Source organism: Mastigoproctus giganteus, chromosome 3 (assembly GCF_048544385.1).
Source record: "Mastigoproctus giganteus isolate SK-2022 chromosome 3, ASM4854438v1, whole genome shotgun sequence".
Lineage (NCBI taxonomy): Eukaryota > Metazoa > Arthropoda > Arachnida > Uropygi > Thelyphonidae > Mastigoproctus > Mastigoproctus giganteus.
In genome coordinates, this window is record NC_143577.1 from 188,100,578 (window position 1) to 188,113,231 (window position 12,654).

The 12,654-nt window shown below is 38.4% G+C and overlaps 1 protein-coding gene across 1 annotated transcript; it reads left to right on the forward strand.

Annotated features, from left to right (window-relative positions):
- The first annotated feature begins 312 nt into the window (after positions 1–312).
- On the forward strand, positions 313–11,386 carry LOC150088476 (cytochrome P450 2J1-like). The gene is made up of 3 exons (XM_090370788.1): positions 313–469; positions 6,544–6,731; positions 11,200–11,386. The coding sequence occupies exons 1-3, from the start codon at positions 426–428 to the stop codon at positions 11,376–11,378; spliced, it is 411 nt and encodes a 136-aa protein (XP_090226914.1). The 5' UTR covers positions 313–425; the 3' UTR covers positions 11,379–11,386.
- The last annotated feature ends 1,268 nt before the right edge of the window (positions 11,387–12,654 follow it).

A 12,654-nucleotide genomic window follows, 5' to 3' on the forward strand; every position in this document is an offset into this window, starting at 1 on the left:
GTCAGAGAAAGAACAGAACATAACGCTACACAACAGACCACTCCCCACACACTTTTTAAATCTCTGGCCTCCACAAAGTCTTGTGTCACTTACAAAGAATATAACCCGGAGATGGGGGAAACCCCTGGTGCCGTCAGACAACTAACACACTTTACACTTTAAGTTTACTTAATCAATTTTTTTGTTAACTCAGATGTAATATTTAAATTTCAGAAGTGATGCTTGAAGGCAATGCGATGATGTTGTTTGCTGCAGGAAGTGAAACTGTTTCTACTAGTGTTTTGTGGAGTCTTTTTATAATGGCTGCATATCCGGAGGTCCAGCATCGTGTGCAGGATGAAATTGATTCTGTAATCGGAAAGGAAAAGGTGCCCTCGTGGAAAGATCGTTCACAACTTCCGTATACGTTTTCAACTCTATTGGAAATGTCCAGATGGAGGACAGTTGCTGCACTGCCTTTACTCAGATCGTAAGTTGTTCGCTTTGTGCCGTTAATCTGTTTCCGTCAGATGTAAAAGAATATACTGAATTATTAATATTCGAAATTAAATGAGGTCATTCCAAAAGTACTCCGCACAATTTTTTTAAAGTACTGTGTTTATTATACAGTAATTTTACAGGCACTGGGCAAAGAACTGGTAACTTGAACTATTTAGGGAATACAGCATATATCAAATTGAAAGCGTGTTTCTTCTGTAAATTCTACGCTTGTCTGCCTATAGTACTGACCCCTCGACGTGCGCACCTGTACGTGATGATGGGACCTCCCAGTGACGCTGCTGGTCCTCCGCATTAGCAACAATGGGATCCAACGCCCACAGACTAGGTTCCAGCCTAACATCATAGGAATTTGGTGCGTTTGCAAATCCGTGGAAATTCGGAAAAGGGGATCCTGGTAGGTGAGGGGACCCAGCTTCAGTACACCACTTTGGTTCCTGTTTCAACATGGCCTGTGGTCCTGGATGGCCTGGCTAGGATTAATCGGCCAGTAGGTTTGACTGCAAGGGTCAACCGTATCAATGCCATGCTCCTATCCTCATGGTCCGAGGGACAGGATTCAAGCTGGCGGAGGTGCGGGTATAGTGTCTGGGTAATTCTGGAGTCCCACTGGCGAGCGCATTTATTGCTTGCCGGGTAGTGAGGCTCCCACGGGGTCCGTAGTCAGTGGGGAGCCCGGGAACTGACCCATTACAAAATCTCCATGAATCCTGATAAAATTATTTCTTCTGGAACACCAAATTCGGTCCCTACCGAAAAACAAAACTAAAGAAACAATTGATATCAATGCAGCAAAGAGATCCCGAACAGAGGCATTGTCAGGTCCTGTTCCAAAGTTCTCAGTTATTCAAACCCAAGCCGAGAAACCTATAGGGAAAATGTCTCCATTCTTTATACAGAGGGTTTAGAGGAGTTAGCAGGTTTCGTGAAATCAGCTAAGAGGCCTCGTTCTGGGGTTATCTTAATTGAAACAAAAAACATCAGATGATCTGTGCAGCTACTCCGAGAAATATTATTTGGAGGAATACCAATTACCGTGACATCACGCAAAACACTAAATTCATCTCAGAGTAAGACCTCTTTGAGATTACTGAAGAAGAAATCTGCACCGAACTGAAGCCACAGGAAGTGATGGATATGGACATGTGTATATATGTAAAGGCGGCACCCAGAACGTTTGTTGAAGTCCACTTCGTATCGCTTTGAAGAACAGAATCACCTGTAAAATTTCCAGAAATGAGAAATGTGTCTGGTGTAGGTTTGTGAGAGTGGTGTGCATGTTCTAGCTTCTTGGCTACCCAGAAGCATCAGTCACCTGAAGAGGTGATTTTGGGTACTCGTCCACACCACGGGAAGGTGGGCCGGTCTCACTAAAAACACACGTACCGTCTCAAAAGGGACTGTAGCTCACCAGATGTTGCTAGCAGGTGGCCAGGTCAGTGCCTGTTCCAGAGGGAAGAGAAAAGAGAAGGAAAAAAAAAAATCTAGTGGTGCAGGAAAAAAAAAAAGGTAGGGGCCTTTTCAGGGAGCCCTAGCCGGTCACTAAGAAGGATGTCTCAAGGCTTAGTGAGAACCAGAATCTTGCGGTTTTGGTCATTGCAAACGTTACCTCGAGGAGGAATCTTTTGGTTACTGTGCTGTGTGGCGAATGCATCCTGCCTGGTTTGTCTGATGTTGACCAGTTCGCAGGTAAAAAAAAAATAAAAAATAAAATAAATAAAATCATATTATTAAAAAAAATAATAAGAATAAAAAAATTCAAAAACGCCATACCTGTACCCGGGGGTCCAAAAGATGTATGGCAAATTTAACAAAAAAATAAAATAAATAAAATAATAATAATAACAAAAATAAAATAATAATAATAACAAAAATAAAATAATAATAATAAAATAAAATAAAATAACAATATAAGGAATTTAGCCTTTCTTTTTATCAGTGAAATCTAGGCTGTCGAATCGCTTGTTTGGTTTTCGTTTGCATTGGCATACAAGGTTAAGGCATACTTCCACCAGGAAAAAATTCCAGAGGCAAAGACCTGCAGGAAAGAAAGATTGTCCAGAGCCTGGATTAGGTGATCCACCTGGTTTGGGGAGAAGTTAGGAATTCCTCTCCGAAATTGATATCTGAGATCCTCATAGAAGTCGCAATCATAAAGAAGATGGTACCAATTTTCCTAGTCTCCACAAAAGTATAAGTCAGAAACCCCAGTTGTATAGCTTTTCATTCAGGGAGCCCTAGCCGGTCACCAAGAAGGACTTCTCAAGGCTTAGAGAGAACCAGAATCTTGCGGTTTTGATCATTGCAAACGTTACCTCGAGGAGGAATCTTTTGGTTACTGTGCTGTGTGGCGAATGCATCCTACCTGGTTTGCCTGATGTTGACCAGTTCGTTGTAGTATCGTGTTTTTTCACGCTTGACAACTGCAGTGAGATTAAATCAATATCCAGAATACGGGTTGGTATTTTCTTTTTGATTCTGAAACAGAGCCCCCAGAAAACTGTAAACAGGTCAAGCGGGAGAGTTCCCACAATTACCTAAATAGCTACTGTGGAGACAGTCCTGCAGATTCTGTATGTTGGCCAGGATCAATTCCCTTTGAATGGAGTTGAGTTTGTTTCTCATTTTTAAATTAATTGCACCGTGGAAACACACCCGGCGGCATAAGTTACGATGGGTAGGAATAGTACGTCATAGTATAGGATTGGAGTTCTTCTGGACGAGCCCAAATTACGCAGAGTTCGTGGTCTTTAATGACACCTAAGACCCGCCTGCGTAACTGAGAGATCTTGACACTAGGAAATGATCTAGTATGTAGAAAATTTTCAAATATAGGAAGGTTGCCCCCTAAACTAAGAGAGTAAAGATCATTAAATATGCCATGCCGCCAGGTGGTGTCAAAAGCCTCTATCGCTTCGACGAAAGCGTCTGTCGCTAAAATATACTTTTAAACTGATTCCCTGCCAGACAACCCTATGTGGACACCGTTTTTGAGGCCACGATGGAAAAATCTCTATAACAGCCGTTAGACTGTTAGCTGTACCTTTGGTATTTGTGTCCAGGACTAGCTCAGAGAACTTAACATCACAGTAGACAATGTTGTCCAGTCACCAAGGCAGTTCCTTCTACGTTAGCATGCCCACTTTCCATCTTGCAACATTTCCCTTATTAAAGGGAGAAAGTTAGCCTAGCCACCTTCTGCTTACCTACAACTCTATGCTACCCATCGATCTTCCTACTCTGATTTCCTGCCTGTCATTAAGGATGGTTTGAAGTCAGAGTCATTTCTGGGATCAGCTGCAGTCTTCCCACGTTCCACAGTATCTGAAAAGAATCCCTATGGCTGAACTATGTACACAGCAGAGTTGTATGCTATAGAGATAGCTTTGGAACACATAAAAACTAATAATTATCAAAGGCGTATGGTACACACAGATTCTTTAAGTGCATTACAAGTCCTGTTAATGAGGAGATACGATTCTCATACAGCCCTGTCCACGGTTCAGCAGACATTGCTTTCTCTTTCTGAATCTAAATTTGATATCTGTTTCTGCTGGATCCCGAACCACATTTGAATCAGGGTAATGATCCCAAATGTTGCTCGGGATCATTACCCCTGATAATTACTTCAGATGCTACAGCCAGATCAGTACAATCCTAGAAAAATCACAGCCTGATTGTCCCATATACAGAATGCTGAAAAGTGATGCGAAATACACTACATTCCCAATTCCAACAATCAGGCCACAAACAAGTTCTATCAGATTAAGCATGTAATCCAAACACGGCAGTCTACTCTGCGCAGGAGAAGTAGAGAGGAAGTTGTTCTTGCTTGCCTCCAAATAAAACATAGTCATCTTTCACACTTCTTTTGTTCAGGGCAGATGAGCCTCCTATGTGCGAGAATTGTGACATTTTTAACAATTAAACATATTTTAACTGGATGTCCACATTTTAGACATGAATGTGGATATCCAGTTAGACATGAATGTGGATATCGTTAGAAGCGATAAAAGATATCGCTTCTAACGATCTAACTCAGCCTTACACGTATAATTAGCCAGTTATTATCCGACAAAGACCACATGCCGGCTGTTATTTCCTGTTTAAAATTAATTAATTAATTTTCTTTTACTTAAAATATACTCCTTTATTATGTATACTTTTAATTGTATTTATATATCATTTATACATTTAAGATCATTTTCTATTTTATATAAGGTTTACAAACCTTTTCTTGACACAGTAATCAATTTTAATGGGTCACTGTAATCTTTAGTGTGTGTGTGTTAGGCGGTGCTAGTGGTTACCCACAAAGCTGCGCTCAGTGGCACTGTGAAGATGGAAGACTCTGCAAAGTCAAATGAACGTCGTTTATGTTGGGTACCGTCAGTTATGTGTTGGTGTGTTGTTTGTGTTGTTCACCTGGCCTCTTAGTTACTGAGAGGTGCAATCACCAAGGCACGAGGAGCCACACCCGGAGCCGATAAGAACGTCTGACGTGGCTGGCCCCTGGCAGAGCCAGAGGGAAGTCTTTTACCAATTTTATTTCTACTTTTTATTAATTTACCGTTGTTGGCGCATTATACTGCTGATGAGCCAATAAACACCAAACCAAACCAAACTGTTTTAAAGTGGTAAAAGAAGCACAAGGAAATGGTAAGACATTTAAATTGGCTAGTCAAATCACTAGATTTAAATACATTAGGGAACTATTTTTAACGGAAAGTTAGAACAACAGCATCCACGAAACCTGAATGAAGTACACACTCAGTTGATTTTAGAATGGTTTAATATTGATATAAGCTATTTAAGGGCTCGAATTGAATCCTTGTACCAACAACAATTCATGAAGTGATTCGTGCTAAAGGAGTGGGGTTAAACGTTATTAATTAAAAAATATCAGGTGACTAATTTTTGTCCAGTATCCATATGCCGAATAAAACGAGGAATAGTTCTTATGAATTAGTTGAATTAGTACCATATCACAGATACTTAGGAAAGACTGATCATGCACTGTTTGAGAACATTAATTTTAAGCATTAATTAGTAGATTGTGTTTCTTTATTTTTTGTAATCAGAAACGTTTTTTCTTAACTACAAAAATCGCAATTTATTTTTCACTAAATTGTGCTCTAAATTTATAGGTTAAAGCCATATCAAGAATTGAAGGTGATCAAATATTTATTGCAAGAAATACTTAAACAGGTATTTGGTATGGATATACGGAACAATATAAACAAGCGAAGATTTATTTTATTGAAATAAAAATGTTGCTATCCAAAAAAAAAAAAAAAAAAAAAAGTCAAGAATAAAGCTATTCAATAAAAATTTGTCACTGATTAAAGGGATTATCTCCCTAACGATTTTGGCTCAAACTTAAGAATTCCCAAATGATCTTTGATCATGCTAAACCGTTAAACAAATATGATGAGATAGTCTTTTATTATAAACAAAATGTTTCGAAATTTGGATTTCAAAATCAGACTAATTTATTTTGTGTCACAATTAAAATTATCAGTCCGAATCCGAATGTGGAATCCTTATTTTTAATGGAGCACGTGAATAGCTTTTATATTTATTCATTAGTTGGAGTTTTAACAGTCTATTTCAGAAATCATGAAGTGGTTGTTTTACTTTTCCACTAGTTTTTATTGCTCGTGGTAAAAGCAATTAGTTTTATGTACTAATAAAATAATATAATGTACCAAATTGGAAAAAAAATAATAAAAAACTCGTTGAGAAGGATAGATATTTTTAACAAGTTATATTGTTGTAAAATTAATGGATGATATCACCGTTTATAAAAATAATAAAATTATTTTTATAAACTGTAATAATTATGCAAATTATAACTGCAAAATTATTATTAAAGCTGTCTGTTACTATTTATTTCTGTTTTTCGCGACACGCTTTAATCGAATTACAGTAGAGGGCGTATTTACTATGTACTTTCTGTTGTATTTTTGAAAAAAACAAAACAAAAGTGGCTAAGGTAAATTCACGCTTATTGAATAGAGCAAATGCATTTATTTTCATGTTTAGTACGACTGAAGATATTACCATAGGAGGTTACGAAATCCCCAAAGGAACAATTCTAGTTACCAACTTGTGGGCAGTTCATCGGGATCCAATTTTCTGGGAAAATCCGGATGAATTTATACCAGAAAGATTTCTCACCAACGATGGAAATTCAGTATTAAAACCACCATATCTAATTCCATTTTCCATGGGTAAGAGATACCTTTTATCAAAGCTACCTTTTATTTTCATTGAATAACATTCATACAGGTTTCGCGCATGTGTAAAGTTCCATTGTCAAGCTTCTTTGCAGTTTAGTGGCTTCATTAATTCTTACTAAATTGAACCGATTTTCATTCTAATTCGTCGATTTACGTAAGATTTTTTTTTAAATTCTTTTCATATAAGACTGTGATTTCTCAGAAAATTTTATACAGAGAGGCTGTTTAGATTTTTTCTTTTAAATTGCAAACTGACCTTATGCATACTCATATTAGTAATTTCCGTTGAGGGGAATACAGTAGAGTTATGTGTTCAGATAAACAATTTCGCTTCCGGCAAGGTCGCTGTACGGTGGATGCCACCCGACAGATCATAATTGCCGCTACAACCACAGCCCATAATACTCCCTAGTTATCATAAATACTTCCTGGTTATCTCCATCAATTTTGCCGGGATCTTCGACATTCTCTGGTGGCCGAGCCTTCTGCATGGACTCTGCAAATTTTGAATACTCTATAATCTCTATAAATACATACAAGATTACTGGTCAGACAGAAATATTATTGTCTTCATCCTACCGCTCACTCTTTCTCTTCCTGTCCGCAGGGCATAGTTGTATAGTGTTTTGTCGAAGGCGCCACCGGTGGTTTCCCATATCTCCGCCATAGTACTTTGTGGATAAGTACAGAACCCCTGCTGACATGGTTCCTGGAGACTCAAACTTTCTGAGTCAAAGTCAGTATGATTTTCGGAGAAGTAAATCGATGCTTGATCTCATTAACAAAGCTGAAGCAAATATTCAGTTCGCATTTCTAAGAAATGAACCCTTTGTCATGATATGCGTTGACATCGAATACGCTTTTGATACAACTTGGCAATATGGGATTCTTCATTACATAAATCTGGCTTTCGGGGTCATCTCCGGAAATTTATTCAGAACTTTCTAGCTAACAGATCCGTCCTAGTCGAATTCCATCCTTCACTGTCTGGAACATATGTACAAGAAGAGGGAGTTTCCCAGGGCTCAGTGCTGAGCGCCACACTCTGCCATTAGGATCGCGACTATAACTAAGTGCATACCTAACAAAGTTGGTGCATATCCGTGTGCTGACGATCTTGCCATCTCATGTCATTCTCGAAATATGCGACTTATTGAAAGGCAACTACAAGGCATCGCTAACAGAATGGTGTCTTGGGCCAAAAACAATAGATACAGAATTTATAAACCAAAAAAGAACTGCGGCACACTACTGTCATAAACTTACTTTACATCCTGATACAGACCTTCTGATATTCTCACTGTATTACATTTCAGCCAAGTACTCGATTTCTTGGTATGATACTTGATAAAAAATTAACTTCCTAGAACATATAAAATATATTCGTAACAGCTGTCTTAAGAAACTAAATCTTCTCAGAGTAATCTCATCTATGTCATTGGGTGCAGTTCGTTGTATGTTGCAACATTCATAGGTCTCGTTAATCAGATGCCGCTTGGACTATGCGCTTCCTGCATATGCCTCAGCCAGGCAAAGTGCAGTGAAATGGCTGGATCCCGTACATCATAGTACCCTACGAGTTTTACTGGGGGCCTTTCGTACATCACCAATTTCAAGTCTATATACGGAAGCCCATGAACCTCCGCTACACGTTCGACGACAACTTTTTCTACTAAATTATTCAACTAAAATTAGCAGCCTTCCACATTACCCCATATGGTAATATCTCTTCACACCAAATTGGGAAAATCTCTATGAAACTAAACCATGTCTCAGCAAACCATCTGGCATTAGGCTGCAAGCTCTAAACACAAGCTTGGGCCTGAACATGAATATCATTACTGCAAGATACTAGCATGGAAACCCAGCCATGGCAAATACCCACGATAGATATATTCAGAAATGATGATAGAATAATCTTCCAAATATTAACATTATACAGTTACATTTGGCCGACTTCACTCAGTTTATAAGTTATGTTGAGCTATATACAGATGGATCCAAGACTGGCAGTGAAGTTGGTACAGCTGTAGTTCTGCCAAATGCTATCAGTGCCAACTCTTCAGAATGCAGTACTTATACCGCAGAGTTATGTGGTATCCTACTAGCCTTAGAGAATGTAAAAGAAGCCTCATATACTCAATCCGTCATATATACCAATTCTGCTACAGAAAATTTGGGCTCAATTAATAGAAATTCATACACGTAGCCAGCGCATACTTTTTTGTTGAATTCCTGGACATTCTGGAATCCCAAGAAATGAACGGGTAGATTTAGATGCCAAAAGTTCTTCAAATCCGCTCTCACCTAATTTCAGGACTTCTTATGTTGTCTATAAATCCTATATACAACAGAATTATAAAGAACAGTGGAGATGTATGTGGGAGAAACAAACAAATAAACATTTTGAAATAAAGAGAGAACCCAAACAGTGGCAGCCCAGCTGAGAGGAAATAGAAATAAAGAAACTATACTAGCGAGATGCGCATTGGTCACACATACCTCACTCATAGTTACTTCTTAAGAAACGAAGATGCCCCAGAGTGCAGTAACTGTTCATGCCCACTCACAATAAGGCATAATGTCACAGAATGCCCACTATATCTAAGAGAACGAAAAACTGCTTTCTCCTCACTGTAGTGCTGTAGTCGTAAAATTAGCAGATGGCATACTCTATGAAACGAAAAGCAGAGATTATACTGTGCATGTCGAGTTTTTTAATCGAATTCGCTTCGGCCGCATAGAATATAAAACCAGAAGGCATACGCTATTCACCTAAAAAAATCCAGAGGTATACAGCGTATATCCTCCACTACAGCCCTGTCCTCACATTTCAATCATTGCAATCGATTAACCCTACAGAACTTTCTAGGAGATCGTCAGGATATGGATGACGTTTTTGTTTTTCTAAAATTGATTAATAAATATCACCTTGTCTAAACTCTTATCAGTAGAAAAACAAACAAGAAAGATATAAGACCGAAATCAATGCATTATAGCCTCAATTTGTGATGCACCAACAAACTCAACAACAACTCGTGTAACATCTGCCTGGACCTACGTAATCAACTCTTATTGCATCTAAATTTATACACACTCAGTCCGGAAAGCAAACTGATAGAATCGAAAGAAGCGTTTTTAGCTTTTAGCAGGTTTGCATCTGCAGTCTTTCAGAGGTGCTGGTATCATCTCTCCACATCTGATCCTACAAATGAGACATTCAGACCAGACGTTCCTGAAACCACACTGCCTCTCCTCGAACCTGCTCTTCCCTCACCACCGACCACAACCAGAACTGAATAAACACGTGTAGTTGAAAGTAACTTTCCAGGTGACCCTCCCTAATATAATAGTTTAGTTTTTTTAGACCTTCAACTTTTAGAAGACCCTGTGCACCCTCTCATGTTGCATTTTTTCCAGGAAAGAAACGGGATCTTCCAAGATAATAATGCACTGTATCGTGCTCGCACTCTGTGCGAGTGGTTCGAGAAACACAATGAACATATCACCCATCTTGGTTGGCTTCCAAACTTTCCTGACCTCAATCCAATTGAACACATGTGTTCAATTGGATTGAGAGATGTTTTGGACGGAAGTGAGGCGTATGGGCACCCAAAATCATCAACTATTCTGACACTGTGGACAGCGTTGCAGGCAGCGTGGATGCTGATCCCTACGGACGTCTTTAGACATCTCTTGAAGTCAATGCCTAGCCGAATAGCGCTGTAATCCGTGCGAACGGTAGCTCAACAGGTAGGTGGTCATAATTGTGAGATCACTGAGTGTATATAAGGCACAACACGCCTAAGCTGCTGAGAGGTCTAAAACCCTACAACAACCTTAACTGATTACTCTTTTTTCTGATGCTGTTAAGGTTTGATTTTGATTTGATTTGATTTGATTTGATTTTTTATGGCGCATTGGCAGCTAAGGCCATAATGCGCCAAGTCAAATGCTGTTAAGGAGAGATATTAATTACATTTGATGTTTATAGTCACGGAAGTTTTCACCTTTCCTCTGCTTGCATGTTTTTTTCTTGTGGAAGACTTTGTATAGTACGAGGGTACCACACAGCTGAAGATGACACTTTCGTGTACATCTAAGAAACTAGACATCCGTTTCTGGTTGGCTCCTTGATGTTTCTTCTGGCGGCTACCATCGCTAACAGTTTTCCAGTTGATAACCCCTTGGAGTCTAATGAAAGGTAACCTATCAGACACCTTCTGTTGTTTAGTAGGAATAAAACAAATACTGTTGAAGTTGATTTCTTCTTCAAGGGGAATGAAAATTTCATGCTACGAGTCTTTTATTCAAATTTATATTTGTTCAGTTTATATATACAGAAAACGTATGACCTTGACATTCGCACACATGAATGTACGCAGTAAGATTTTTACTTCTCTTTCTGTAAAAATAATTCCTGCATATAACATTAATATTATTCTGTGTATATTTTTAGGTAAACGGTCCTGTCTTGGGGAGAAAATGGGAATTATTGAACTCTTCTTGTATGTTACGACAATCTTGCAACGTTTCGAAGTTAAGCCACCAGATGGAGGTACGGTTGACTTGGAGGGAGTTCCTTACCTGACTTATCAGCCAGCATTTCAGCAGATACGGCTTGTGAAAAGAGCGTAGACTCATTCCTAGATGAAAATTTCTAGTACAAAATGATCAGCTTTCCAAATACTGCATATCGATAAAAGTCCACGAGCACCAGGGGTAGACATATTGAAATAATATTGCATCGACTGGCGAACAGATAAATAAGAGAAGTTTATTTAAATAAATTAATAGAGATAAAACTGATTATAATAAAAGAAAATAGACCATCATACAAGGAAAAGAACCGGGATGAAAGCGATAAAATGTACTGAATAAAACGGATAAAATAAATAAATGCACGCAAGGTAACTAGCGTACAAAGCTTTACACCTTTTTGTCAAATTAAACCCAGGGGCTTACATCTGATGAGTATGGACTTGGCACACCCAGGGTCCTGAGCTAGATATCATTGTTCTTCTCCTTGTTGGTGATTTCCTTCTACTTCTTACCCTTGATCTCTCTCTCTCTTTTGGCTGTTGCAGCATAAGCCTCAGGCTTCCTTGCACCATATGGCTAATAATAATAATAATAATAATAATAATAATAATAATTCATAATGTTCCTGACAGCAGATCACAATATAATGGAAAATTGTAGCCTGGTGCATGCGCTATGCTAGCTGAATGAGTTATGCTAGCTATTCCTTGTTTCGTGTATTCCATCAGATGTGTCATATTCATATCTCCTTGAATATTTTCCAACAACTCTATAATATCTTACTTCTGAAGTGTTCTGAGGCTTGTCTTGTTCAACGCTATGATACGGTGCATTATCGAAAACTGTAACAGAACCTGCCTGAATATTTGGCAGTTGATGCTTTATCCAAGTTTCAAAATTATTTGATTGATTTGGCAATGGTAGTCCCCAGTTGTACTTTTAGCTTTATATATAAGCGCAGAGTTTGAAATAAAACCGTTTATATTTCTGTACTTATAATAATTCTTTTACCAGCATGACTACAGTCCCTGACTCCAGATAATCCATTGATACTTCAACACTTTCGAAAGTTAAATTACTGTCCACCCAAGTTTCATCTAAAAAAACTAGGTTCTTCCCAGGATTGTTGTAATGCGTAATTTCTCGTAAATATTTTGTTCTCCATAGAACCATTAAATGGATATTAGGACATCTCTTTAGAGATGTCCTAATATCAATTTTTATACTTAAAGATAGTTTAAGATTAGGTATCAAAGTCAGTTCTAGAAAGACAGGAAATTGTCCACTGTGAAGTATCAAATTCAAGCTATTTGAATGATCTTAATTTCCACAATCTTTAGAAACTCCATCGAAGAAACCAAAGACCTGGATC

Excerpts from the sequence above, each read along its gene's own strand:
- LOC150088476 (XM_090370788.1), top strand. The coding sequence starts at position 426 with ATGTCCAGATGGAGGACAGTTGCTGCACTGCCTTTACTCAGATC. Across the intron at positions 470-6,543 it reads GCACTGCCTTTACTCAGATC|TACGACTGAAGATATTACCA; the intron begins GTAAGTTGTTCG and ends TTTCATGTTTAG. Across the intron at positions 6,732-11,199 it reads TCTAATTCCATTTTCCATGG|GTAAACGGTCCTGTCTTGGG; the intron begins GTAAGAGATACC and ends GTATATTTTTAG.